Source organism: Oryctolagus cuniculus, chromosome 2, assembly GCF_964237555.1.
Source record: "Oryctolagus cuniculus chromosome 2, mOryCun1.1, whole genome shotgun sequence".
NCBI lineage: Eukaryota > Metazoa > Chordata > Mammalia > Lagomorpha > Leporidae > Oryctolagus > Oryctolagus cuniculus.
Window position 1 is genome coordinate 147,602,246 of NC_091433.1, and position 26,400 is coordinate 147,628,645.

A 26,400-nucleotide genomic window follows, 5' to 3' on the forward strand; every position below is an offset into this window, starting at 1 on the left:
GTCACTTTGTCTCCCGGGTGGGGGTGGCCAACTCACTTCTATCTCTTACTCCTGGCTTGTTCACAGTTGGCCCGGTGCTTATCCACAAGCGCTGCTGTCAGTACTATTGTCTAGGGCTCTAAGTGTCTGCCAGTGGTTGGCACAGCATGCAAGAAACGGCTGCTCCAAAGCAGGCCAGCAGGAAGTACCACAGCACTTTTGGGTTCTAGGTGTCTCCTGCAGCCTAACAGCCTACTAAGAATATCACATGCATGCATTTCTTCTTTATCCCTTTAGGAGTCTGCTTGGATGAACAGAAACCAACATCCATGCTGCAACAAAGCCTTTCAACTACTTCGGATGGGGAAAAGCTGTTAGTTTCGTTCCTCCACACTAAGCAGTGCCCTTGTTGGAGGGGCACCCAGAAGAAAGCCGTGGCCTTGGGAACACCCAAGGGACTGGGGTCCCCAATGAAGGAGGCTAGCAGAGCAGCTTCCAAACCCTGGCTTCCTCAGTCCTCACGCACAAGGTCATGCCAGTTTTCACACAAGGTCAAAACTGCCCTGATTGGGAGCCTAACTAGCTGCTTGGAGTAATCTTCCTGCTGCTAACTAGCACTGGATATAAGCATGTTACCTCATCTGACAGCACGTGAAAGTGGGCTAACTCTTGTCCTGCTTGTTTCTTAGAGTGAACAAGGCTTACCACTGAGGCTTTAAACATCTCTCTTGGCTGTGGGGTAATCATGTGTGTTAAGTCCACTGAGAGTCCTTAAAAGGACAAGGATGAATATCCATCTTGGCCTGAGCTGTCAAGGGCTCCTGCAGAAGGCAGGCATCTCAGGTCTCTCACCTGCCTGCCCCTTCCTGCCTGCCGTACTCAAGGTAGCTGTCACGTGCTCTTGGCTTCTTACAAATCCCAGGACAGCTATAGGAAACGGCACAGGCCCATCAAGGTCGGGTTGAGTCTACGGGGACCGAATTAACTTATACCTAGAGAGGCCTTGCCTACGTTAAGACTCAACAATTTCCTGGTTTCCATCCTGCCCGTGCTTCTGGGAGAGGCCACCTGGGCGAGGGCAGGAAAGAAGGCCAGGCCTGGGCACCAGAAGTGGATTAATCAGATTAGTTACCTGCAGTCATCTCCTCCAGTGCTGACCACATACTTGTCATCATAAGAGAAACGGATGTTGGTCACGTGAGCTGAGTGACCAAAGTAACGCTTGTGTTTGGCCTGTAGGCAAAAGTGAATGAGACGGGTAAGAGGCCCTGCTCCTCCAACAAATTCAGACCACACCCGGCCTCAAATGCTCTTGCCTGGGACCTCCCCAACTTGGGACTCCCAGTTCACGTGGACGTCTCCGTTCACCAGCCTTTTGCCCTTGCCCTACTTGCGGCCATCCTGTTCACCCTCCACCCTCCCTTCTCCCAGCTCCTAGGGCTGCCCCTGCAGAGGAGGTGGAAAAGTGAGTCACTGGCCAATCTCCACAGGACTGAGACAAGATGCCCGTCTCGCAGAGGGCCAGCTAGCTGTGGCCACCATGTCCCACGAGAATCAAGAGCCAAGAGCCTGGAGGAGGTACAGGGACCCTACTGTGAGGAAAACTCACAAATTTTTCTGTGCATGGAAAATCAAAGAGCTTCACCAGCCCAAAATCATCTCCCGTGACAATGTTCAGGCCAGCATGGGTCACACAGGCGCAGTTGACGTCAGCCTTGTCCGCATTTCGAGGCCAGATTCCAATGACTTCATCTCCCAGAATGCTATCTCGGCAGGAAGAGGTGTTAGAAGGAAGACACGTAAGAAGGTTTGTTGTGTTCTAGCATCCCTTCCCAGGGATACAAGGTCTGACTTGGTGAGGTCACGGGGCTCCCCTGGCACGGCTGGAGAGCGTCTCTGTACACTTGCACCAGCTCTACCTCTCTCTCTCTGCCGTAGTCCCCCACACTCCCCCTCCTCCCTGTAGTCCTGAGCAAGTGCACGCTGGGGAGACACATGGAGGCTCGTTTCCCTTGAACTGACCAGGCATTCTGTTCTCATCCTGTTCAGTGGCTCTGGCCCTCCCCTGCCCCCTGCCCTTTCCCTTGTGACTTGAGGCCTACTTGTGCACCTGAGCTTGGCCAAGAGATAGGAGATGGTTTCCCTTTAAACTTGTTGGATGGGGTTAGGGACTTGTAGGCCTTGTGCAGGACACACAGGAGGAGGACTCCGCACTTCAAAAGCCCAGGATCAAAATCAAGGCCCGTAGCCTACACTCGTACCAAAAAGCCTCCCAATTCACCCCTACAGAAAAGATAGCTCCGTCTCGGAGCTGCTTCTGATTCTGGCCGTATGTGGACCCGGAGGTGAGCCTGTAGTAAGAGACTCCCGTGTGACTTTTGCCTCAAGAAGTGTTTTCCTCCAGTCACCTTGTCCAGGAGGCCCAGGTGATCTTCTCAATGACCATGGCTTCGGTTACCTGCTTCCCCAGGGGGACTTCATGCACCTGGCGCTTATAGGCTCCTGTTGACACCTGCAGTGGAAGGGAACCCACGTCATCAGCTTTCTTTTGCAGTTCAACAGACTTCAGTCAGTGTGCTGCTGTCCAGAACATGGGCCCTGTCTCTGCAGGCCTAGTGCTCTTCTCCAAACCCAAGCACAACTCCAGGCTGCAAAGCCTGTGGCCAGCCCAGAGCAAAATTCACAAAACCAAGTGAATCTAAAGTCAGCACCTGTTTCAGTGCTCCCCAGCGCCCTGTGCTTGGCCTTCACTTCACATCATAACTGTCATTGCCTGGGTCATTGTGCGCTTGTCTTCCGCCGAGAGCAAGCTCCAGGAGACAGGGACCAGGCCCATTGGATCCATTCATTGGTGAATGAATGAATGCATACTCTCCCTTTCACCCTGCATACCCAACTGCAGGCCAGCTCTCAAGTGCATTTGATAAGCGCAGGAGAAACTATCCGGGTTTGGCTGTCAGACCCGAGGGTGGGGTCTCTCTCAGTCGCTCCCCACTGGTCACTTCCTTTGGGACCCAAGGGTGTGCCCCCTGGGCCCACTGTCTGGAGTCCAGGTCACAAGCGCACAGGGGTCAGGAGACCCAGTAGAATTCAGAATTAGGCAAGAAGCACCTCAGGTTAGATACAGCCCCAGAGAACTGGAAATATGCAGTCTTTGAAGGGGAGGTTAAAGACGACCAGGGCTTCTGATTCCGGCTTTGACCGCACAACAAGGCTTTCCCATTTTGAATTCCATTTCTCAACTTTCTTCAATTCTCTAAGCCTCTGTTTCTACATTTATAAAATAAATGTAATACATTTCTACATTTATAAAATAGGGGACAAAGTAAGCGTGCCCTAAAGAGTAAGTGAGCACACTGCCTGGCAAGAAGCAGGCCATCAGAGAAGCCATTGTTGCTGTGACCATTGCTGTTGCTGGCCCCAGATATAAATAAACCTGAAGCAAACCTGAATGTATTTGCTGTCTGCAGAAAAATCCATCTGAATGACAAAGCTTGGAATATCTTTGCAGTAGCCAATGCGGTTCAGACTGGTGCCCTGAGTGAGGTCATAGAAGTCAACTGTGTGCTCAGCAGAACCAACAGCCAAGAATCGGTTGTCAGGACTGATTCTAGAAAAAGCAAACCCAAGAGCAGGTCCGTGAGAAGGGCTGCGGGGGCATAGGGCTCCCACACCCCAAGGCACGGAGATCTGCCACCCGACTCACAGGCGGTCAGCTTCTCCCTGCGCCGAATGGAATTCAGACATTGCTCTGGGTCCCTTCCCAGGAAGCAAGGACATGAATGCATGCAGTGGTTTGCAGAGTGACGTTTTACAAGTCATTTTTTTATCAAACTCTTAGAGAAATTAGTCAAGACAGATGAGAGAGTGTGTGAAAGGGTGTGCATTCATAGCTGGCTTGTTGAAAAGAGCCTTCCTGGACTGAAAACCACAACCACGGATGAAGAGAATGCCCCCTTTCTCCTCCCTTCCCAGACCGCCCGCTTCCCACGCACCTGATATCTTGGATAGCAGATTTCCGGTCTCTTTTTTTCCCCCAAACTTTCAAGCTGTTCACCAACAAGATGACAAACTCTCCATTCTTCATGCCAATGGCCACCATCTCCCCATCAGGGCTGTAGGCTGCACACCTGGCGGCATGGCCCAAGTTCACCTTGTTTAGCAGCTTCTACATTGATACAAAGTGAAGGCACCTGAGCCCCTGGCCCTCAGCCGGCCCTGTGAGGAAATCCTGCCCCAGGCCAGGGCAGTGAGGCTGCCTGCTCTTGCGCTGTGGGCCACCACCTCCCTTGCTTTTCACGGACAATGCCCCTGGGTAGCTCTGTGGGCAGTAGGCTTTGGGGAAGAGTTGGCCTAACTTCTTCTGTACATAGTAAGGCAGTAAATGTCTTAGACTTTTGCAGGCCCATATGGTCTCTGTCCCAACCACTCAACTCTGTCACTGAGGCACAAAAGCAACCACAGATCAACAAGTGTGGCTTCCTGTGCAGAGGCAGGCAGCAGGCCAGATTTGGCCCTCCAGCTGTAGATCACGGAGCTCTTGCTTGGGGAAGAGTCTGCTGGTTCAAATCTGGAATCCCAGCTGACTTCTCAGCTTTCTGAAGTGTAAGGAAGCCCTATTTACATTGCTCTTGCAAGACTGTAGGCAGCCTTAATGATAGTGCACACAGGGCATATGGGATCCAGTAGGTACGCAATACACTGCAGCTACGGCTAACAAATCTACTAAATATTTATAGACACTATCTTAGGAGTTTAATAAACACACTTGGGCTTTTCTGTGTCTGTTCTCTGACTCTCGTACTAAAATTAGGACTGAGACATACAGTAGCCATTTTGAAATGAAACCAAGGATTTTAATTATTAGAACTTAAGTGCTTGTTTTAATATTGGCCCAAACTTAGAAGCAATCTGTCCCAACAGGCTACGCCTTCCTTTATTATTTTGCATTTTTACCCTGGATGAACTTTAAGATTTCTTCCCAAACTTTAAGAGAATCCATGTTGGGATTTTATCAGGAATACATTAGCCCACGTGGGAACATCTGACATTTAGATGGCTGTCAGTCTTCTCTCCCAGGGAAGACATGATTTGCCTGTCCTGTAGTTTCTTCATAACAAGAGAATAATCATTCTCAAGTTATTCCTATGCCCTAACTATTTACAAGTGGATATGGGCTAAAAGATAGCGGAATGGGCACGCGAGGGAACTCTTTCATTCCTAGGCGTCCACCCTGCCTAGTCTAACATTCCCAGGCTCACTTGAAGCTGACCTGTTCTCCAGCCCAGCCCTCAGCCCCAGCCTGATGCTCGCTGGCCTTCTCCTCACCAGGTCGCCGCCAGCCTGCTGCCCCGCTGCAGGCATCCAGCCGAGCAGAGGGCTCCCTCACCTTGTCAGCCAGGTCCCAGATGCGGGCTGTGCTGTCGTTGCTGGCGGAGATGAAGATGTCCTTGGACGGGTGTGTGGCCAGGCCCCAGATCTCCCCTTCCATGTGCCCGTCAATCAGGATGTTGGAAGCAGCATTTTTTTCACCTACTTCAATGATTTCTCCATCTTTGGTTCCCACTAAAATTTTGCCCTGTTGTAATTAAGACGTTATTAGAAAAGGGACAGCTGCTGCCTGAGATACCCAGAATAGTCAAATTCATGGAGGCAGAAAGTATATGGTGATTCCGGACAGTCTACTGGGCATAGAGTTTCAGTTTTCCTAGATAACAAGTTTTGTGGATGGTTGCACAATGATGTCAGTGTACTTGATGCCACTGAACTAAACACTTAAAAAATGGTTAAAAATAGGCAGGCGCCGTGGCTCAGAACTAAACACTTAAAAATGGTTAAAAAAAATAGGCGCCGCGGCTCACTAGGCTAATCCTGCACCTGTGGCACTGGCACCCTGGGTTCTAATCCCCGCTGGGGCGCTGGATTCTGTCCTGGTTGCTCCTCTTCCTGTCCAGCTCTCTGCTGTGGCCCAGGAGGGCAGTGGAGGATGGCCCAGGTGCTTGGGCCCTGCACCCCATGGGAGACCAGGAGAAGCACCTGGCTCCTGGCTTCGGATCAGCACAGCGCGCCGGCCGCAACATGCTGGCCATAGCGGCCACTTGGAGGGTGAACCAACGGAAAAAGAAGGACCTTTCTCTCTGTCTCTTTCTCTCTCACTGTCTAACTCTGCCTGTCCAAAAACAAACAAACAAACAAACAAAAAAGGCTAAAATAGCGGGGGAGATGTTTGGCTTAGTGGTTAGGCCACTTAGTGGTTGGGACTCTTGTGGTCCCATGTCAGACTGCCTGGATTTGAGACCTGGCTGCACTCCCGATTCCAGCTTCCCGCTTATGCAGACCCTGGGAGGCAACAGCTGACGGATGGCTCTCACTGGGTGCCTGCCACCCATGCAGGAGACCTGGACTGAGAACGCTGCTCCTGGCTTTGGCCTGGCCCAGCCTCAGCCATTGTGGTCATTTGGGGAGTAAACCAATGGATGAGATTTCAACCTCTCAACTAAATAAAAATTTTGTAAAAATGGTTAAAACAGTATATCTTTTGTTACATATATTTTGTCACAATTTTTTAAACAGTAGTTTGAAGACATCTCTATCAGGAAGGCTTGGACAAGTGCCTCTGCTGCATTGGAGTTAAAGTAGCTGAGGGAAGTTCTGTTTTTAACAAATCCATCCATCCCTCAGCATCTCCTCCACTTCTCGCCATCAACTACTTTAGGCTCGAACTCGAGCACCAAGTTCTCTGTCATCCAGACCCCACTAGAACATTCTAGTGATTGCCATGACACCTCAGAGTGGAAAGCCAATTTCTTCTTTTTCTTTAAGATTTTAAGAATGTATCTGGGGGCCGGCGCCATCGCTCACTTGGTTAATCCTCCGCCTGCCGCACCGGCATCCCATATGGATGCTGGATTCTAGTCCTGGTTGCTCCCCTTCCATTCCAGCTCTCTGCTGTGGCCAGGGAGGGCAGTGGAGGATGGCCCAGGTGCTTGGGCCCCTGTACCCGCATGGGAGACCAGGAGAAGCACCTGGCTCCTGGCTTCGGATCAGCGCAGCACCAGCCGTGGTGGCCATCTGGGGAGTGAACCAGCGAAAGGAAGACCTTTCCCTCCCTCCCTCCCTCCCTCTCTCTCTCTGTCTATAACTCTACCTGTCAAGTAAAGGACCCTGATGTCTGGGTCATTGTTTAAAAACAATGTATCTGAAAACAGAGAGAGAGAGAGAGAGAGACTCTTTCATCCTCCTGTTCATTCCACAATGGCGGAAACAACCAGGGCAGGGCCAGGCAAGGAGCTTCATCCGGGTTTCCCACCTGAGTGCAGGGACTCATGCACTTGGGCCATCTTCCACTGCTTTCCCAGGCACATTAGCAGAGATCTGGATTGGAAGCGGAGTAGCTGAGACTCAAACCCCTGCCCATATGGGATGCCGGTGCCATAGACGGCTTAACCACTGTGCCACAGCACGGAGCCCTAGACAGCCAACTTCTAAGACAGCTCAAAATCTTACTCAGCTCTTCCTTCCACTGGACCCTGTGACTCTGCGCCTCTCCCATGCCTAACTCACAGCGTGGCGGCTTGCTTTAAGGACTGAACAAACACCCACAGGCAAAGTGCGTGGCTGGGGAGGTGTCACAGGAGGGCTCACCACCACCACCCTGCCCCCGCCCGCTCACTTTGCCACGGCACACGGAGCGCACGCACTCCACCAGCTGCCCCGTCTCCAGCTGGAAGGCCCGGCACCGCTTCATCTCCTGGTCCCACAGCTTCACAGCACCTCCTTCCTTGGTCCTAAAAAAAAAAAAAGATGGGGAGGCACACAGCCCATCACCCTTATCCTCAGCTCCCCCCACGCCCCCATCCATCAGGATTACAGGGCCCAGCAGAACAGACCGCCCAGGGTCTGGCCCCATTTTTAGTGCTCATAACCCCCTGAACTTGTAGATTTCTTCCAGCCCCTTCCAACAATATTATCTTGGGAGCAAAGAGAACTTAAGCTGGAAAATCCGATGATTTGTACTTGAACGTTCCCCATCTTCCCGCTCCCTGGTCATCTCTTTCCTGGCCCCGGTGGAACTCCCTTGCCCTCCCCTCCCGACCTCCTCCTTTCCCTCAAACAGCTACTGAGGGTAAGACCTGAGGAACAGCGGTGCCTCCAGTTTACTCCAGGAGGCCTCTCAGGTCGGTAAGCCGCCCGGAAGCACCTCTCTCCGACTTGGGAAGCCTGGACCCGGAGCCCTCACGCAGAAAGGCAAGGTGCAGGGCCATCTAGACTTTCTCCCCTGGCCTGCGCCCGCAGGAGCCGCCACTTACGGCCGCTCTTTGCCGCCGGTCACGATGAGCCCATCCCGGAGGGTGGTGTACATGGTGAACACGGGGCCCGTGTGCGCCTTGGCCACCAGCCGGACGAGGAAGTGGTCCTTCCACACGTAGACGTCCCCGTTGATGGCACCCGTGAAAGTGAGGTTGTTCTGCAAGCAAAGCAACACCTTCCTTGCTCACAGCACCCCCACAAGGGTCCCTTCCTACCCCCACCCCGTTACAGAACCAGAGCTGGAGAGGCAGACGTGCGTGGGCCATTGCGTGTTCCTGCGCTAAGGAAAGCAGCACGGGCGTATGACTTCCCGGAGTCTGGCTCCACATCCACAAGCATCTGAAGCCCTGAGATTGTGCCCACGGGACAGCCTGCGCCACAACCCTGCCTCAGCCAACCCAGGGAGGGGTCACAGCCACAGCAGAAGGGGCGCCAGAGGGCACACCCCAGCCGCCGACATGGGGCCCCGGGGGCACTGGTGGAGCAGAAGAGCTGGAAGGAAAAGACCACCCGGGAGCAGCGGAAACTTCCCAGCGTCCTCCGGGCTAACCTCAGGTGCAACAGGCAAGCCTGGGGCTGCCTCCGCAATCCCGCACCTCCAGCCCCGGGCTGGGTCCTTCCTTTTCCCCATTCACATTGTGAGACAAGACTGTCTCGCGCGAGTGCTGAGTGCGGGGGGACGCGTAGACGCGCAGAAGGCAGCAGCGGCTCCCCTACTGTTCGCCTCTTCTTGGGCCCCCTCCCCGGCGCCCACACCCAGGACTTCCGGGTCCCCGTGGGCACTCACAGCACCGAAGGCCACGGAGAGCATCGTCTGCATCTTCGCAGCCTCCATCGACCCGATGACCCCTTTCTTGTACAGCAGGGCGCTGCCCGCCAGGGTCCAGAACTTCATGTGTTTGACCCCGACGGACACAAACTGCGTGTCTGAGTCAGGGCGAAACTCCACCACGAAGATGCGCTCCAGGTGGCCGCCCCGGCTGGCGACCTTGGCACCTGTCAGGGGGACAGAACCCGCTAGGATCGGCCCTCTGAGCCTGCCGGCGTACCTCAGGCTCCCGGGCAGCCTCTTTCTTCTTGAACAAGCGGCCTCTGCCCTGTAGACACTGCCCTCAAGGCCAGGGGAGGAAGGGATCTATGAGGTTTCCAGAACAGCCTGCAGCTGCGCAGGTAGAAGTGGCCCAGGAGATGGAAGCTCTCGGAGGCGAGAAAAAGGCAAAAGGCTCTCAAGGGCACCCCCATCTTCCCTCCTCCAGGCTCCCACCACCCCACTGGAAGCCTAAACCTCTCAGCGTGTTCCACGGGGGACTCACCTTCCTTTAGGCGGTCCGCATTCGTTTCTAAGGTTCTCTGCATTTATTTTATTTTAAAAAAGGTTTCCCATAGTCCTTTTAATTTTGTTGCTTTCAGGTTAAGAATTTTTACCTTATGTATTTAATTGCTAGTTTTCCCCCTCAATCCAATTTATGTATGGTTTTGACTCCCCTGCATTCTAATGAACATTTTTTTTTTTTTTTGACAGGCAGAGTGGACAGTGAGAAAGAAAGAGACAGAGAGAAAGGTCTTCCTTTGCCATTGGTTCACCCTCCAATGGCCGCTGCGGCCGGCGCACCACGCTGATCCGAAGGCAGGAGCCAGGTGCTTATCCTGGTCTCCCATGGGGTGCAGGGCCGAAGGAGTTGGGCCATCCTCCACTGCACTCACTGACCACAGCAGAGAGTTGGCCTGGAAGAGGGGCAACCGGGACAGAATCCGGCTCCCCGACCGGGACTAGAACCCGGTGTGCCGGCGCCGCAAGGCGGAGGATTAGCCTAGTGAGCCGCGGCAATCAAACTCCAACTCCATCATCGCAAAGCAGCTTTGGACACAATGTTTAACCGTCCGGGTCTTATTCACCTTACCTGGACTGGGCCTATCCTCACATAAACTGGGGATTAAAAAATGTTGCTATTTTCCATAAGGTAAAGATTTAAAGAACTGCTACAAGCCGTAAGAAGAGTGCTTGACACAGCATCGTGGTTTTCTTCATGTCAGCGCCGCTCACTTTACTGCCTTCTTGGCTCTCTGGGCTTCTATTCTCGGAGCTTGTATTTTAAACCCATCTCTCTCTTTTAATCTTATTTCATTTTTAAGACTTTGAGTTTTTATTTTCAACTTCTGTTGCCTTTTTTAAATCAAACTGAGTGTTTTAGTTCCATTTTCCTCTTAATAGTCTCCCCTCCCTTTATTACTTTTTCTATCCATTTCTCAGAATTCTACATTTACTTGTTTTTGTAATGTACATCTTGTAGGGCAGAGGAGGGTCTTCAAGTTAGCTGGGTGTGCAGTGGCCCCCTCAGACACTCCCCCAGGGGATTCTTCTCCAGGAGAGGCTGGGGAGACCCACAGGTCACCTCTCCCTGCACATGAGTCCATGACTATCTCACTAGTTATGGCTCAGAAGTTTCAGAACCCCTGCCTGGTCTCCAAGGACACCACAACAAAGGTAAAAAACAGATCAGGAGAGAATATTCACAATGCTTCTAAGAGCCAAAGGATTAACATTAATACTCCATAAGGAACTGAAAATCATCTGAAAAAGACAAGCCTCCCACCCCAGCAGAAAAAGCATTTGAACGAGCCAGTGCAGAAGCAGCAATACCAGTGTCCGACAATGAGAGGGACGGAGGGTGGATCCCTCTCGTCAAGGGGAAGATGCAGAGAAACAAGCAGAGGAGCATTTTTCCTAAGCCACCGTCTGCCTTTTCCTGAATTTCAGAGACACTTCTGATTATGGAGACACCTGTGATCCTCTCTGCATCGGGTTCTACTCTGCTTCGGAAAAATTAGACATCCAGGACTCGAGTTCATGCATCTTACATAACAAGCGCATTTTAAATTCCATTTTATTTGGTTTATTATTATCTACACACTCAGAGAGCGGGTCCAGAACGGCCATCATAAATGAGATAACAAATGGTGAGAACAAAAGCTAAGCAGGCCTCACCAAACACACGCCACGCATCTGCGGGCACGGCTTGTTAGTGCAGGGAACCCGCGCTGGGGAAGTCAGGGAGAAGCGGTGCTGAGGCCACAGCTGACCCGGGAGAGGCCGTGGCAGGTAAGGCCATCAGCTGTTCTCACTGCCCTCGCTCAGACTCATTCCCAAAGGGATGACGGGAGGCCTCTCTCTGAGAACTCACTCTAAGTCCTGGATCCTCCAATCCTCCCTTGGAAGGTCACAAGGGCCCTGGGCAGGGCTACTTGGAGGCTGTGAGGAGAGGGAACCTGAACTTAGACAAGACTGCGTCCGGGCCATGTGACAGCTTTCTTCCAAGGACCTAGGAATGGGAGGCACTGCCAGAGGCGGCTAGGTCTCCTCTAGGGACTTCATAGTCTTCATAGACTTCATAGGTCTCCTCTACGGACTTTCTGGCGGCTGGGCTCCCCGTGGAGGGGGCTGGCGGGATCCCGTCTGGTCCCCCAGCTCCAGCACTTTCCATGCACCAGTTAAGACGCGCCACTTCTCATCCGGGCGAGTCTGCCTATCACTTGCGATACCAGTTAGGGGGCCCTTGCACTCCACATACTCGTGAACAAGAAGGGGGAAAAATGCGGTTTCCTGGGAATACTAAGGACCCATCTCCCTCTCGATGGAATTTGATGAGTGAGTCTCACCCACAATCTCTGCAGGCCATCCACCCTTTTTTTCCTTCTGGGGGCTCGGGAAGGAACTTTCCTTCCAACATGCTCATCTCTTGCAGCCGCCCCTCCCCCACCCCGCCACGGGAACCTGACAGATAATGGGACTCCAGAGTCCCGCGCTGGACACGTGCCACCTCTCTGCCCGCCTGGCTCAGCGTGTCCCAGATACAGGCTTCCCGGCTGCACGCAGACCTCATTAACATCCTCACTAATTGGATCTGCTTTCGCCAGAGCAGCACCTGACCTGAGAATATCCTCCGAACACCGCACATCTTTCATTCTAGGATGTCCATAAATTTAGTAGCAGCTGGGGTGTGTGTGTGTGTGTGTGTGTGTGTCGGGGAGGACAAAAAAGAAATCGGCTGCATGAAACCTAAGCCTTGATTGTTGGTGAATTCTCATGTCTAAAAAACTGAAAGAAAAATGTAAATATCCAAATGTATTTCTGAGGCTTCCATGCTAAAATATTTTCCCATTTCCTATAACAAAGTCAACCCAAGTGATGCCTATCACAGGATCTAAGGACGAGGAAGTCGGGGTAGGAAGGTGGATGGGACAGAAATGGGCAGGAGGCTGCCTCGGAGGAAGAAGGTTGCCAATATCCGGGCCATTCCAAGTCCCCAAAGATCCTTCATGAAGCGGCCCCGGGGCCCCTGGCCACAGTTCCTCTGGTGGCCTTTGAAGTGGGGCAGGTGGGGTTGGAGCGCAGCCCACAGCACAGCGAGCCCCGAGGAGGAACAGCCGAGCCGGGCGTACCTTCCTGCCATCGCCACACCGTGATGGTGTGCTCAGGGTCCACTCCCACTGACACCAGTAGCTTTCCGGTGGCGCTGAAGTTGACGTAATTTACCCCCTTGGAGTGGAAGCACCGCAGCATGGAGAGGGTGTGTTTGGTCATGGCGTCCCAGATGTGGATCGACGGGGTGGTCCCTGGGTGTGGGGAGGCACAACACAGAACTGAGGCGGAGAGCGGCGCACACACGAGAATGCCCGTGCTCCTTTTAACACCTTTGCTGAGACAGCACTGGGGCCTTTGTGGTCTCTGGGCATGAGATCTACGGTCTGACCTGGCCCCGGGAGAAAGACAGCGGGAAACTGTGGACATCTACATCCAGCACACACGCACACACGTGCGGAGGATTCGAGACACGGGAAACTGGTGAGGTCAATGATTTGTATCAGCAATTCCGCCAGATACAAGCAGCAAACAGGACACACGGACATGGTTTTGCTGTGCGGAGTCCGACTACTCACGGGTGGCACGGCCTTACCTGGGGTCTCCGGGATATCACCTGCATTGGGTGGGCAATGGCAATGAGGAAGCGGCAAGGGAAAACAATAGCTACGGTAAGTCACGTCTCCGAAGGGAAGCAGTCAGCACCAGCATCACAGAGTTCCAAATGAAACTTAAGAATGGACATGGGCTCAATGAAAACAAGCAGGAAGATACTTGTGTAAAAACTGCCCTTGAAATGACAAAGTAAAAAAAGAAATAAATAAATAAACGAATGAGCAAACTTCTCACAAATGTGAATCGGTCACATTTGCTGTGGGCAGGTTCCCAGAGCGCAGAGGAGCCAGGCACACACACTGCAGTCTGCCCAAGCACCACCAGCAGCCTTCAAGACGCGGGGCTCTTCATGGGACACCTGGGGCCCAAAAAACTGTCCCCCCGCCCCCGGGGACGGGGTGTCCATTTCTTTGGACTGGCAGGCTCCAGGTATGCCTTTGTGCTCCCTCATATCCCCCATCGATGGGAGTGTTAACACAGACCCCCAGAATCAACAGCAACAGCAACAACAAAGAGTGGGCGTCAGGGGCCCACTTACTCCCTTGGCCAGTAACTGCTAACAGTCACCGTCCCTGCTCAGCCGCGACAGCCTCCGCTGCTGCAGGGCCCCCTACCTATCTGGCTCGTGGCCACCACATTCCGGTACTTGGGGTGCTGGTTCACGGTGAGGCAGAGGATGTCATCCGTGTGCTCCAGGTAGAAGCTCTGGCTCCCTAAGAGAGAGGGAGACACGGGAGAGTGATGGGAGAGGGCATCGGCAACCCCAGGGCTTCATGTGGAGTCTGGAGATTCCTTGCACAAGTGAGAACTTAAAGCCTCCAAATGCTCACTTTAGAACCATCTTTGGGAAGACAGGAAGTCCCTTTTAAAAATTTACATGTTCATTCTACATCTGGGGGAAAAGTTGGTATTCATTACTACTGTGTCTGAGCTCCACTTCCATGCTTCCTGCGGCCTTATGAGGTCCAGAGACCAAAATGGTCAAGTTTAAGATTTCCTCCCTGGCCAGCGCCACGGCTCACTAGGCTAATCCTCCGCCTTGCGGCGCCGGCACACCGGGTTCTAGTCCCGGTCAGGGAGCCAGATTCTGTCCCGGTTGCCCCTCTTCCAGGCCAGCTCTCTGCTGTGGCCAGGGAGTGCAGTGGAGGATGGCCCAAGTGCTTGGGCCCTGTACCCCACGGGAGACCAGGAAAAGTACCTGGCTCCTGCCATCGGATCAGCGTGGTGCGCCGGCCGCAGCATGCTGGCCATGGCGGCCATTGGAGGGTGAACCAACGGCAAAGGAAGACCTTTCTCTCTGTCTCTCTCTTTCACTGTCCACTCTGCCTGTCAAAAAAAAAAAAAAAAAAAAAAAAAAAAAGATTTCCTCCCTCCCGTGACATGGGATTGAGGGCTTCTTGATATCTATAGGTGGGCGGGACCGGAGGTAATGCTTTACTGCACGAAATGGCACCACTCACTCATCATAGAGGTAAGAGTGAAATAAGAAATCTATAGGGAGTTCCCTGTTAATCATATTTACCAAGTGTCAATCTGCTTGAGTACCTGGATGACAGCTTTACCCTCCAGAAGTCTTAAGTGGACATACATCACAGGAAGTAGAAGTAAGGGCAAGAAGTGCTTTATCATCTAGTGTAAGAAATGTGGTTGCTGACTTCCTAAGTGGTCACTTTAAACTCACCCAAATTCCCAAGGTCTGAGAGGCAAATGGTAGTGTTTCTCTCTCTCTCTCTCTCTCTCTCTCTCTCTCTCTCTCTCTCTCTCTCACACACACACACACACACACACACATACACACACACACAGAGCTACTAAAATGGTAACATGTAGCTAGACATTTGAAAATATGTATAGAAAATTTCAAGACCTTCTTCTCCCTCAAAAAGGCACAAATCAGTATGTGCCCAGTGACTCCACTAAATTTATTTAGGACCAACTTCCTAGAATTGGGAAGGGACAAAAACATTTGAAAAAAAGGTCTGTTTTGAGATTTAAAGCAATTAAGGCAAAGTTAACATATTTAAATCTGGTGTCAAAGATATGGATGTCTAGGGGATAGGTATTTAGCCTAGTGGTTCAGATGCCTGATATCCACGTCAGAGCCCCTGGGTTCAGTTCCTGGCTGTGGACTCCAGCTTCCTGCTCATGTGGACCCTGAGAAGCAATGGTGACGGCTCAGGTAACTATGTTTCTGTCACCCACGTGGGAGACCTACACCCGGACCTAGACATGAGTCCCTGGCACTGGCCCAGGCCCATCCCAGCTCCTGAGGGCTTTTGGGGTGTGAACCAACAGATGGCAGAGTTTTCTCTTTCTCTCTCAAATAAATAATTCTAAAAATATATGAATTTTTGTTAAATTAATTTCTAAAGGCTTTTTTGTTCAAAATGTTGCTTATCTTTATTTTTAAATGGAAGTCATCATGGGACACTGAATATTTTTGTCTATCATTCTCATTGTAAATACAGCCAAGCAGCCCCAATAAACAAAACTTGAAAAACAAGAGCTGCTAAAAAATCCCCTGTGCTTTGTTCTTGGTTACGGTCTCCAAGGACTTCTCTCCTCCCCACACCCTGCGCTGGCTCCTCTCCATGGTGCCCAGCCTCTGAGGAGCTGACGTAAGCATAGACAACTCCCCACTAGGGTTTACAGCAAGGCCTGGCGGTGTTCAAGCCAGAGAGGAAGAGGGCTTTGTCTCCTGGAGTTGAAGACTAACTGAGAATAGCCTGGAATTGAGGGGAATGGCTCTACATGAAAGGAGCTTGCCGAAGCATTTGCACATCTGAGAGTGGGAAAGCGTAGCAAGGAGCGCCAAGGAGAGGCCGGATTCCGACGCTGGCGTGGCCCCATTACCTGTGGTGAGGTTCTGAACGATGCCGGCCGCTGCCGTGTGGAAGATGATGTCGGTGCCATCGTTAAGGTAGTGCAGGTTATTGCGGCAGTCAAACCCTCGGTAGCCAAACACATGGTCCAGGGCCAGCTCCTGCGTTCACACACACAGAGTACAGTGACCCTCAGCGGCAGTAAGAACAGAGGAGCACGCCCACATCCCAGGAACAGCCACGCCGGCACAGGAACAGCATGGCTGGTGAGGCCAATGGCCAGTTGCTGGAGACACGGTGCTCCTGGCCTACCCCGGGACAAAACGCAGCCCCTTCTCCAGTTCCCTGAAATGTAAGGCTGGCAGAGGGGTACACGGGATTACAGTGACTTTTCTAAATAAACCGGATACACTTGCCGGTTCAGTGGGTGAGCCCAGGTCTACACACTTGATACCCCAGAAAGGCCGCCTGGGAGTCTCAGGTCCGTGCCTCAGCGGCCCTGCAGGTAAGCTGAGTAATGGCTCCGAGACTGGCTCCCCTCAGTCCTATAAATGTGGCTGGGACCTGCAGAGCAGAATATTGGGCAAATGTTTGGTGCTTGGCCTATAAAGTTTTTACGCATTTGCATGTTTGTCCCGACAACCAGATTCTGTTCCTGGTTTGTGGTCTTTCTGTCTTGAGTCCCGTGACAAAGAGCAGTGGCTGATTCACAGCAGTTCTCAACTGATTTCAACACACGTGCATCGGGCACCACCTATAGGGCTGGCACTGTGCTGGTTGGTGGGATATGAAGTTAAGATGTGAGTTTCCCTTCTCTGGTTTCTTTGAATCTGGCCTTTTTTCTAAATAAAGCTCACCAATTACAAGCAGGTTAATTTTCCTAAAATACTACAACACCTCTTAATTCAACAAAAGTTCAGAGTCTTTCATTGCCTATGGGATATAAGCTCAAACTCTGTAAGGTGGCCCACTGGGTCCTTCTCCCACACCCCCAACTCCAGCTCCCGCACCCCTTGGTCGGGCCTGACTTGTCCATGGAGCTCACACAGCGTGAGTGTTCCTATCCTTAGGATTTTGTTTTTTGTAAGTATCACCTGGAACGCCTTTCTCTTCCTTTCACCTTAGCAAGTGTCAGTCTCTCCCTCAGGTATGCTTCCCAGAAGCTGTGTCTGCAACATGTGACCCCACCCAGGCAAAAACAGTTCAAGAAGTCTGCAGATAAAGAGAAGAATGCACCAGGCGCGCACAAGACTCCTCCGGGAAGAGAGGAGCCATCTGGCTTATGATAGGTCTGCAGCTCCTGGCTGTCTCTCCTTACGCTCAGCTGCATGTCCTGACGTGTGCTATGTTTCATGATAAAGCCGCTTACTAAATACCCACTTTCCAATCAATCTGAAGACAGGGATTTTGGCTTCAGTGAGTGCACAGACCAGCAGAGGAGCTGGAGAGATGAGCGGGAAATGAAGTTCAGCCAAGAGGCAATGAGGGCTGCAGCAGAGGGGGAGTGAGGAAGGGTTCAGGGTGAAGGGCGTCACTGGAGAAGGGTCTGGGTGGGGCAGGGCTGGACGATAGAAAAGAGTGAGAAAGAGCCAGGGGCAGTAGTGCGCTTGTGTTAGGGATTTCACTTGTGGTGGGGAATCACAGGCAATGACCTTGGAAGTGGCCCTGGCTAAGGTTGCAAAACCAGAAACTTCAACTCCATTGTCAATGTCAGAATCCCCTGAGTCTTAATGGCTGGGGTTAGGTAGCAAAGATTAATATTGTAAAGGGCTAACTCTGGGAGTTTACTGGAGCTGATCCTCAAGTCTCAACAACCGAGTCAAACCTTTCTCTACTTACTGGCCTACTGATCTTGTGCATGGAGGTTTTTTTTTTTTTTTTTTTTTTTTTTTTTTTTTTTTTTTTTTTATTAACTTACCTATTTGAAAATCAGAATTATGTATAGAGAAGGAGAGACAGATATTCCAACCACTGGTTCACCCTCCATATGACCACAACAGCCAGTGCTGGGCCAGGCCAAAGCCAGGCTCTTCATCTGAGTCTCCCACATGGGTGGCAGGGGCCCAAGCACACTGGTCATCTGCTGCTTTTCCCAGGCCACTAGCAGGGAGCTGGGTTGGAAGTGGAGCAGCTGGGACATGAATCGGCACCCACATGTGATGCTGGAGCTGCAGGTGGCAGCTTTACCCACTATGCCACAACACTGGCCCCTGGTGCATGGAACTTAACAACCCTCTTAACTTTGCTGAGCCACAGTGCCCTCACATGTAAAACGGAAGCTACAAAGCACCTATCTGATGTGTGTCAGGATTGTCTGAAACACTTCCAAGAAGTGCACAGCCCAGCACCCGGCACACAGCAAGTGCTCACACAATACTGGAGGCAGCGAGGAATCAAGCTCTCTCCTCCTCTGTGGCCTCTCTTGTCCATGAAAGGGATACTGAGGCCCCAAGTGGTACACGTAGTGGGGAAGGGAGCCAGGTTTAAGGTCATTGGCCATTTAGAGTTAGTCCTGATAGGATAGGGTAGGGAGGGGAAGAATTGAACTATGACGCTGGGGTCCCAGGGGTGGGGGTGCACAGAGAGAGCTAACAGGCCCATGGGTTCCCCAGTGTTGTGGGCCATGAGGAAGGTGGAGTCCAACAGGCAGCTCTCAGTACAACAGGACTAAAAGTGAACACAGGATTAAAAGTGAAACAATGTTGAATTTTCTCACCTCAACCAGCTTCTTTTTTCTGGTGATGTTGTTCTTCTGGAGCTTGTCAGGCTGGGGAGCTGCGCGGCTGACAGGTGGTCTGGAACAGAGAGAGCAGCCCGAGGAGGCACAGCATCAAACACGAGCCAGTGAGGTTGCCTGCCTGGCGCCTCGGTGGAGGCCAGCGCCAGGCTCCCCACTCAGAGGGCCCTGGCCCTGGGTTCCGTCCTGTCCCCCCTTTCCCTCCCTGCTGGAAGAAGCTCCTGACATGAAAAGTCCTGTGCTGAGGGGGCCTCCCAACTCTGAGGGCACCAAAGTCAGGCTCAGTCCCTCCTGCCCACCCTTGGCGTCATCCTGGGAGCCATGAAGGGCACCTGGGCCGGTGAGGAGCCCAGCCATGGAAAGGACGGGGCCCGATTTCCAGAAGCCACTGGCCACTTTTCAGACAGGGACTTGCCAGCGCTTAGGTTTAGATCCCAGGGGGATGTGACATGGCATTCATGAGCCAGGCTCTGGGCCATGTGCAAAATGCCCAGGGTTGGTCTTGCCACATGGAAGGGCAAAGAGGATGCAAAGGCACAAAAGACAGAACTTGTACCTGCCACTCTGTCCCGCAGGGTCACCTTTTCCTCTCACTTTTGGGCTTTGGGGCTTGCCAAGCTAACTGGAGATCTAGTGAGTAGCCCCTAGTGACCTCCTAAATGACTGGGCCGATTCTTGGTGCTGTGGGGTTCCCTAGACACTAGCATGGCTCTGAGGGACCCACACCAGCTCCCACTGCACCTGCTCCCACTGCAGATTCCAAATCCACTCATTTATTGCTCCTTGGATATGCAAAGAGAAAGGATTACCTTGATCCCCTTGTAAGCAGCAAACAAAGCCAAGTGAGAAACTTAGTACAGTTTAGAGCAGCATTAGCAACCACTCATTCATGCACAAGCATTTTCCAAGTGAACAGACATTCCTGTGTGGCACAAACCATGCTTCCCCGGCATGCCAGCAAGGACTAAAACAGAAAGGAAAGAGTGCGCTGGTCCACACATTCAGAAAGCTCAGACCCTGCCACCTCTGGGCGAACTGCACTGACGCGCCTACGGGACAGGAAGAGAAAAGGCAGCCTTCGCAATGCTTCCGGCACGCTCTCGGGGCTTCACCGGTGTGCCTGGGACTCTGTCCCCGCTCCCCTGTGTTGGAGAGAAGGTTCTCCGAGAGCCAGCCACCACCTCCTGGACATAGCTGGGCGTCATGCACAATGGTTACTTTGTGGCCAAATCAAGTTCAACTCATAATTTAGCCTGGTAATTCCCAGTGGCTCTTGGTAGGTCAGCTTGCCTGCCGGAATGGCTTATAGGTTTTGTTTTTTTGTGCATGGGAAAACAAGGTCCCTTTATTTTCTCAGAAACTCTTCAATTAAAACATGTTATATAATCACAAGTGATAACTAGGCCAAATGGTACTATAATCACCAGCGAAGAATGGGCAGAGAGCTCATCTCTACGAACGACACCCCCGGCTGACATCATTGCCACCACACTGAGCCCACTCAGAGGCTGGGGGCCAGCCAGCTCGCACAGTTGGATGCTTCCTTCACATTAATTATCGCTTCCCAGGACATCTGCTCTTTCTTCTGTTTTAGGGGGGCTTTCAGATGAAACCGTGGGTCTCTTCGCAGTCCTCAGAACGTTTGTGTGTATGACAAAAGCAAGCCAGGGTCCATGAGGGCAGCAAGGGGCCAGCAGCACTACGGCATGAGTCAGAAGGCATAGTTTGAGATTCAACACAGGGCTCGTTTTCAGGGTACACGCAGGCTGTATAATATGTAATATATTATACACTGTATATAGTTATGCATACAAGCACAAACACTGCATATTTATATATACACGAGACTGTATATATATCATATACACAGAAAGGCAACTCGAGGCTTTTTTTCCACCTTGATGTTTGGTAAAAAAACTGAAAAGTAAAGCGATCTCGGAGTATTTCTTGTTTCACAAGCACACGTTTACAGCTGCATTGCTTCAAAACTGAGGGTGAAAGGCGCAAGGACAGAACACCTGCCTTGTGGCAAAGTCAGCAGGTTTTAAGAACTACCCTTCCCGGCTGCGGATTGTGCACGAGCACTTATGGGGGATGTTGAGCGAACACCTGTGCTTTTCCAGACTGTAAGAATACTTACTTGACAATTCCCTGCCTCCAAAGGAAAGCAAGTTAAAACACAATACAAGTATTAAAGGCTTCTTTCCAAGCATCTATAAACAGTGCTCGTAACATCAGACGTGGGCGGAACTGCCAAAAATTCCCAACACAGCCAAATGCTGGAGTTTCGCATTTTTCAGGGGATCTAAATCCTTCCAGATTCAGATTTCATCAGAAATGTGACACTGAAAAGCTTTGCTGGAGTAAGAAAGAGCAGGGAGAGGGCATGAGGACATTCACTCAGCCCAATAAACACTTTATAGTCGGCTGTTCCCATCTGGCATGGGGTGGGAGAGCGAATGCTTTGGGGAGTTGGCAGGGAGACCTGGCACGGCCAGGAGCTGGGAAGGTGAGGCGGTGGGGGGGTCAGGTGGGAGGAGCAGAGACATAAAGGGACTCGGTGGGGGTGAGCAGGGCTTCAGAATGACTCGGGGCAATGAAGAAGAGAGAGCGCTTCCATTGGGCAAGAAATTTAATGGGAGAAGCTGGCAAGAGAGCAAACAAATCGGATAAACAGGAGAGCGGGGTCATGGCCAGGCGTGGGCTCCAGAGAGAGCAGGAGAAGCTCAGATAAGGCAGGGAAACCACGGAGAGGCAGTGAACTCAGGCATGTGACTTGGCGCTGGGTAATGAGGCTGCCCCGTTCTCGCCCAGGGCTGGGGGCCTTGTGCTGTGCTTGTGGGCGGATCTACCACCTCGTGGCCCTGTGCTCCCTGTGCAGACAGGTGGCACATTCTGCAGGCAGGAGCAGGGCTGCTGAAGAGAAAACCTAGACTCACTTGAAGGTGCGTGGAGGGTACCCGACACACTCTCCCTGACATGGGCCCCCCCGGGGGGGAGGTCAACGGCCTGGTGTGCATTTGTTCCTCCCAGTCCCCGCCTCAGGAGGCTGGCACAACCCAGCATGAGCTCAAGGTGAGAGCCTGCCGGGAGGCACGGCTTGCAGAGCCACACAGAGCAGTTGTTATAAATGGGGGGTGTGGGAGTGGGGAAACTTAGCTCCCTTAGCCAAGAACAAATTTAAAATTGCTTTTAGTGTTGTTGGTGAATATTCAAAGTATCCTTGGAGGAAACATAACTTTGTTCAAATTCCAAATGTGCCGTAAAATCCTCTAAGTGTTTTCAGAATGTCTAGGGAAAAACAACTAATCTTAATCCTGGTATTAGACGGGACCAGCACTTGATCCTGAGCACTGTTTCAGAATCAGCCTCTAACACTGCCACACACGGGCTTCTGCAACTCAGTGAACCCCTGACACAATTATGTCTGCTCTTAACGAAGTTTGCTGGGGGAAGGAGGCATGTCTTAACAAGCTTTTCAGAGATGTCTGTGATTTAAGAGAGAAAGATTAAGAACCATTGCTAGGGGCTGGCATCACGGCATAGCAGATAAAGCCGCTGCCCGCAGTGCCAGCATCCCATATGGGCACCAGTTCAAGGCCCGGCTGCTCCTCTTCCAATCCAGCTCTCTGCTATGGCCTGGGAAAGCAGTAGAAGATGGCCCAAGTCCTTGGGCCCCTGCACTCTCATGGAAGACCCAGAAGAAGCTCCTGGCTTTGGATTGGCCCAGCTCTGGCCATTGAAGCCATTTAGGGAGTGAACCAGTGAATGGAAGACCTTTCTCTTTCTATAACTCTGCCTTTCAAATAAATAAATAAATTTTTTTAAAGTCACTGTTGTAGGATAAATATAGGTTCAGAGAAAATCTCCAACGCCTGGGATCTCTCTGTTATCCACACAAAAGGAACAGGATTCCATATATTTCTATGTCTTCCAGAACCATCTACAGCGTTGTTCAGTGTCCAGGTGGGGTTGAGGGAAAGGAGTCAGACAGAACAAGGGATGCCCTGAGAGAAGTCTGCCATCTTGAAAACACTCTCGCAAAGCCTATGGCACAGTTTTTGTTTTTGTTTTTGTTTTTGTTTTCAAACGAGGGTACAGTACCAAACTTGGACACTTGGGTGAATGTCAAATGATTTGGTTGAAAGGTTCAAAGCGTACAGGTGCAGGGGAAGGAACTTAGAGCAGAGGAGGGCTGACCACTGACGAGGGGGAGGAGTGCCAGGAAGGGCTGCTTCAGAAGCCTGCCTACAGCTGCACTGGACCGCAGTCACCGCCACACAAGGCGGCCGAGCACCTCAGCAGAGGCTCCTCCAGGTCCAGAGGTGCTCTAACTAAAGCACACTTCGCACTTGGCAGTCTGACCAAAACTAGTTTTTAAAACGTAAATATAATAGACCTTGTTAATACTTTTTTGTATTGATTACATATTGAAGTGATGACATCTTGAATCAACTGGGTTAAGTGAAATAATCTGCTGAAACTAATTCCACCCACCTCTTTTAACTTTTTAAAATGTGGCTACTAGAAACGTCACATACATGGCTTGCGTTTTATTTTTACTAGACAGTGCTACTCAAGAAGAAACGAGGTCTTCTTTTCAGCAGGAGGGACATCGAAGAGAGCCAATCAGATGAGGGAATTAGACCGCTCCCTGGTCAGCCGCATGGCAGGCAGGAAAGACAGGGGCAGGGAATGAAGCCGAGACAGCGGAGCCTGGACGAGAAGGGGACGGGGAAGGAAGGAGAGGCTGGGATGTGTGTGGGAGTAAGATCAAAGCATTGTTTTTTTTCTCCTGGAGGAAGCTGGGTGGGGATGGGAAAGACCGGAACCTGTTTCTTGGCTGAGGACTTGGGTTCAACGGCGGGGTGTAGAATTAGATGCAGAGACAAGGGGAGATGATGAGGAGGCACAGACAGGTGGCCAGGAGCAGGCACCAGCTGCATGGCCAGTCTGGAGTGGAAGGAGGGGCTCACTTCCTCTACGCTTCCGTGGGTGGGGATGAAGAGAGAGGGACAAGTGTCAAGGTGGAGTTCCTGCCCAGTGGCTCCTATTTCCCCAGCGAGGAAGGCAGGAAAGCAGCCACCGGGAGCCGAGGAGCAGAAGGCTGAGGAGGGGGAATGATTCTGCAGACTGCTCAGAGGGTGGCCGAGAGGACCAAGCAAAGACAAGCATGACAACAAACCGGCAGTGCAGGGGACCCACGTGCAGCTGGCAACGTGGCCCCTCTGGTGGTGGCCATCTGCGCTGCTGGGTGAGGTCCTTGTCAGGGAACGGAGAGGTGGGTCACAGGGGAAATACAGGGAAGGGGACAGGGCCAAGCAGACTGAGACAGTGGCTTTTGGGCAGGAAAAATGTGAGGCTAGGAGGGGCCTGTTGAACTTGGGAGAACATGGGGGTGTCTGGACCCCGGATGTCTTAATGAGGATGAAGATCAGGTGTATATGGAACGAGGACTCTGGAGGAGAGAAGGTCAAGTTGCCCCAGAGAGTGGAATTCCAGGTGATGACATATTCCATGCCACAGGCAGGATTGAGCATTGGCCAGCTGACCATTGACCCTGCTCCTCAGAGACAGGAAGTTGACAAATGACTGGAACAAGGAGGGGTAGAAGATGACAGAGCATGACATGAACTTTGTCAGGGAGGATGTGGCAGGTCAGAGAGCGCTCCAGCAAGCTTTAAATACACCTCCAACACAGTATAGTCCGCTGACATCATTCTGGGGGCCATGAACTGTGCCTGTTATCCTCTTGTGCAAATACCTTCAAAACAACCATATCTCAACTACATAACAGTAGAAACAGAGGGTAAATGCTCCATGGTAGCAACCATTCCCTCCAAATGGAGAACCCTGTGGGATATTCAGAGACCTGATCACAAGAATCCAACATGGGACAGGTGTTGTGGCGCAGCAGGTTAAACTCCCACTTGGGGTGCCATATTGGAGTTGGGGTTCAGGTTTGGCTCCTCTGTTTCTGATCCAGCTTCCTGCCAATACACCTGGGTACCAACAGAAGATGGCTGATGTGCTTTGGGGCCTTGTCACCCACACAGGAGACCCAAATGGAGTTCTGGGCTCCTGGCTGCAGCCTGGCCCAGCCCTGGCTATTGTGGGCATTTAAGGAGCCAATCAGCAGATGGAAGAGCTCTCCCCAACATCTCCCTCCTCCCCTCCCCTACTCCCTTCCTCTTTCTCTGTCACTGTATATTTCAAGTAAATGGAAATAAACGTTTAAAAATAATCAGAACCGGCTGGTGCCGCGGCTCACTAGGCTAATCCTCCACCTAGCAGCACCGGCACACCGGGTTCTAGTCCCGGTCGGGGCGCCGGATTCTGTCCCGGTTGCCCCTCTTCCAGGCCAGCTCTCTGCTGTGGCCCGCGAAGGCAGTGGAGGATTGCCCAAGTGCTTGGGCCCTGTACCCCATGGGAGACCAGGAGAAGCACCTGGCTCCTGCCTTCGGATCAGCGCGGTTCACCAGCCACAGTGCGCCAGCCGTGGCGGCCATTGGAGGGTGAACCAACGGCAAAAGGAAGACCTTTCTCTCTGTCTCTCTCTCACTGTCCACTCTGCCTGTCCAAAATAATAATAATAATAATAATAATAATAATAATAATCAGAACCAACTCGGCTACATTCTTCTAAGAGACCTTCCTTTTTCACAGAAAAGAACAAATCTGTTTTTGATACTTAAAAAAATAAAACCACTGCCAATGAGGAGCTTTAGTTCAACTGATTACACCATAGGACTGATTTTTCATGGACATTAGTCTTAAAAAATCATTTTCTAGCACTTTTTACCTCTGAAGTTTTATGTCCTGGCATACTTTTCTTGTGATTGAAAGCAAACTATTCTGTAATGAATGACGACTAAATTCTTAAAATTATCAGTTATATAGAAGCTGTAGCTTTGCTTGAAACCAATACAGAAAATCAAGGGGTTTGAACAAGGCTCATAATTTATGAAACTAGCAGTAAATTCACTTAAAAAGTAAATTAACAGTTCAGCTTTTTGTAGAGTTACTTACCTAAACAATAGGCCTTAGAAATAATGAATTTCAGCATTTCAGAGTTTCATAGGTATTGCAATCAGTTCCTTCCACCTGCCTTCATAAAGAATGGGAGCCACGCCACGTTCTACCTGTTCAAAACAGGTGCACCTGCAGGACTCTTACAGAACTAATGGGTATTGAGCCCAGAGAGAAAGACTGCAGGGGAGCAGGGGCCGTCTCACCCTGCCTGCATTACATGGGTGTCACCACTCACCCACAGTGAGGACTAGCTTAGCCTCAATGCAATGTGCATGCGACCAGGGGCCTCTCTGCAAACTCGGCCTCTTTCCAGTCAGTCCATCCTCACAAACAAGATGGAAATACAGAACGAGAGGTCCCTGTCCATTTACTGGACCAGGCTTCTAGGCGGGATTCCACAGTTTTGATAAAGTCTCAGCATGGCAGCACTGCACTGCACCTGCTTAGCAACTCAAACAATATCGGCCCACAAAGCAGCTCTTGACCAACCACAACAAAGGGCCTCTTTCAGGCCTGTGGAGCTGAGGAAACTGCTGGAGAAGCCA

At 51.5% G+C, this 26,400-nt stretch overlaps 1 protein-coding gene and 1 long non-coding RNA gene across 17 annotated transcripts in view; one reads left to right on the forward strand and one right to left on the reverse strand.

Moving 5' to 3' along the window:
- EML6 (EMAP like 6) overlaps positions 1 to 26,400 on the reverse strand; it is a 388,832-nt gene that overhangs the window by 64,505 nt on the left and 297,927 nt on the right. For 8 of the 16 annotated variants that reach the window (XR_011386640.1, XR_011386638.1, XR_011386639.1 and 5 more), the window contains 14 exons: positions 18,803 to 18,881; positions 16,118 to 16,247; positions 13,879 to 13,977; positions 13,245 to 13,265; positions 12,730 to 12,903; positions 9,077 to 9,285; positions 8,289 to 8,446; positions 7,652 to 7,766; positions 5,369 to 5,557; positions 3,975 to 4,147; positions 3,427 to 3,589; positions 2,388 to 2,491; positions 1,589 to 1,742; positions 1,112 to 1,212 (listed from right to left, as the gene is read on the reverse strand). Coding sequence is in view for 8 of the 16 variants with exons in the window: in XM_070069105.1 (XP_069925206.1) it covers positions 1,112 to 1,212; positions 1,589 to 1,742; positions 2,388 to 2,491; positions 3,427 to 3,589; positions 3,975 to 4,147; positions 5,369 to 5,557; positions 7,652 to 7,766; positions 8,289 to 8,446; positions 9,077 to 9,285; positions 12,730 to 12,903; positions 13,245 to 13,265; positions 13,879 to 13,977; positions 16,118 to 16,247; positions 18,803 to 18,881 (1,869 nt within the window). In the remaining 8 variants the exon portion in view is untranslated. Of the gene's footprint in view, positions 1 to 1,111; positions 1,213 to 1,588; positions 1,743 to 2,387; positions 2,492 to 3,426; positions 3,590 to 3,974; positions 4,148 to 5,368; positions 5,558 to 7,651; positions 7,767 to 8,288; positions 8,447 to 9,076; positions 9,286 to 12,729; positions 12,904 to 13,122; positions 13,440 to 13,878; positions 13,978 to 16,117; positions 16,248 to 18,802; positions 18,882 to 19,632; positions 20,979 to 26,400 lie in introns of those variants that run through there. The other 8 variants (XM_070069106.1, XM_070069109.1, XR_011386642.1 and 5 more) reach the window with 8 other exon arrangements.
- LOC138848618 (uncharacterized) lies at positions 21,404 to 22,656 on the forward strand. Its single transcript, XR_011386644.1, has 2 exons — positions 21,404 to 21,768; positions 22,449 to 22,656. It is a non-coding gene; the product is annotated as an uncharacterized lncRNA (long non-coding RNA).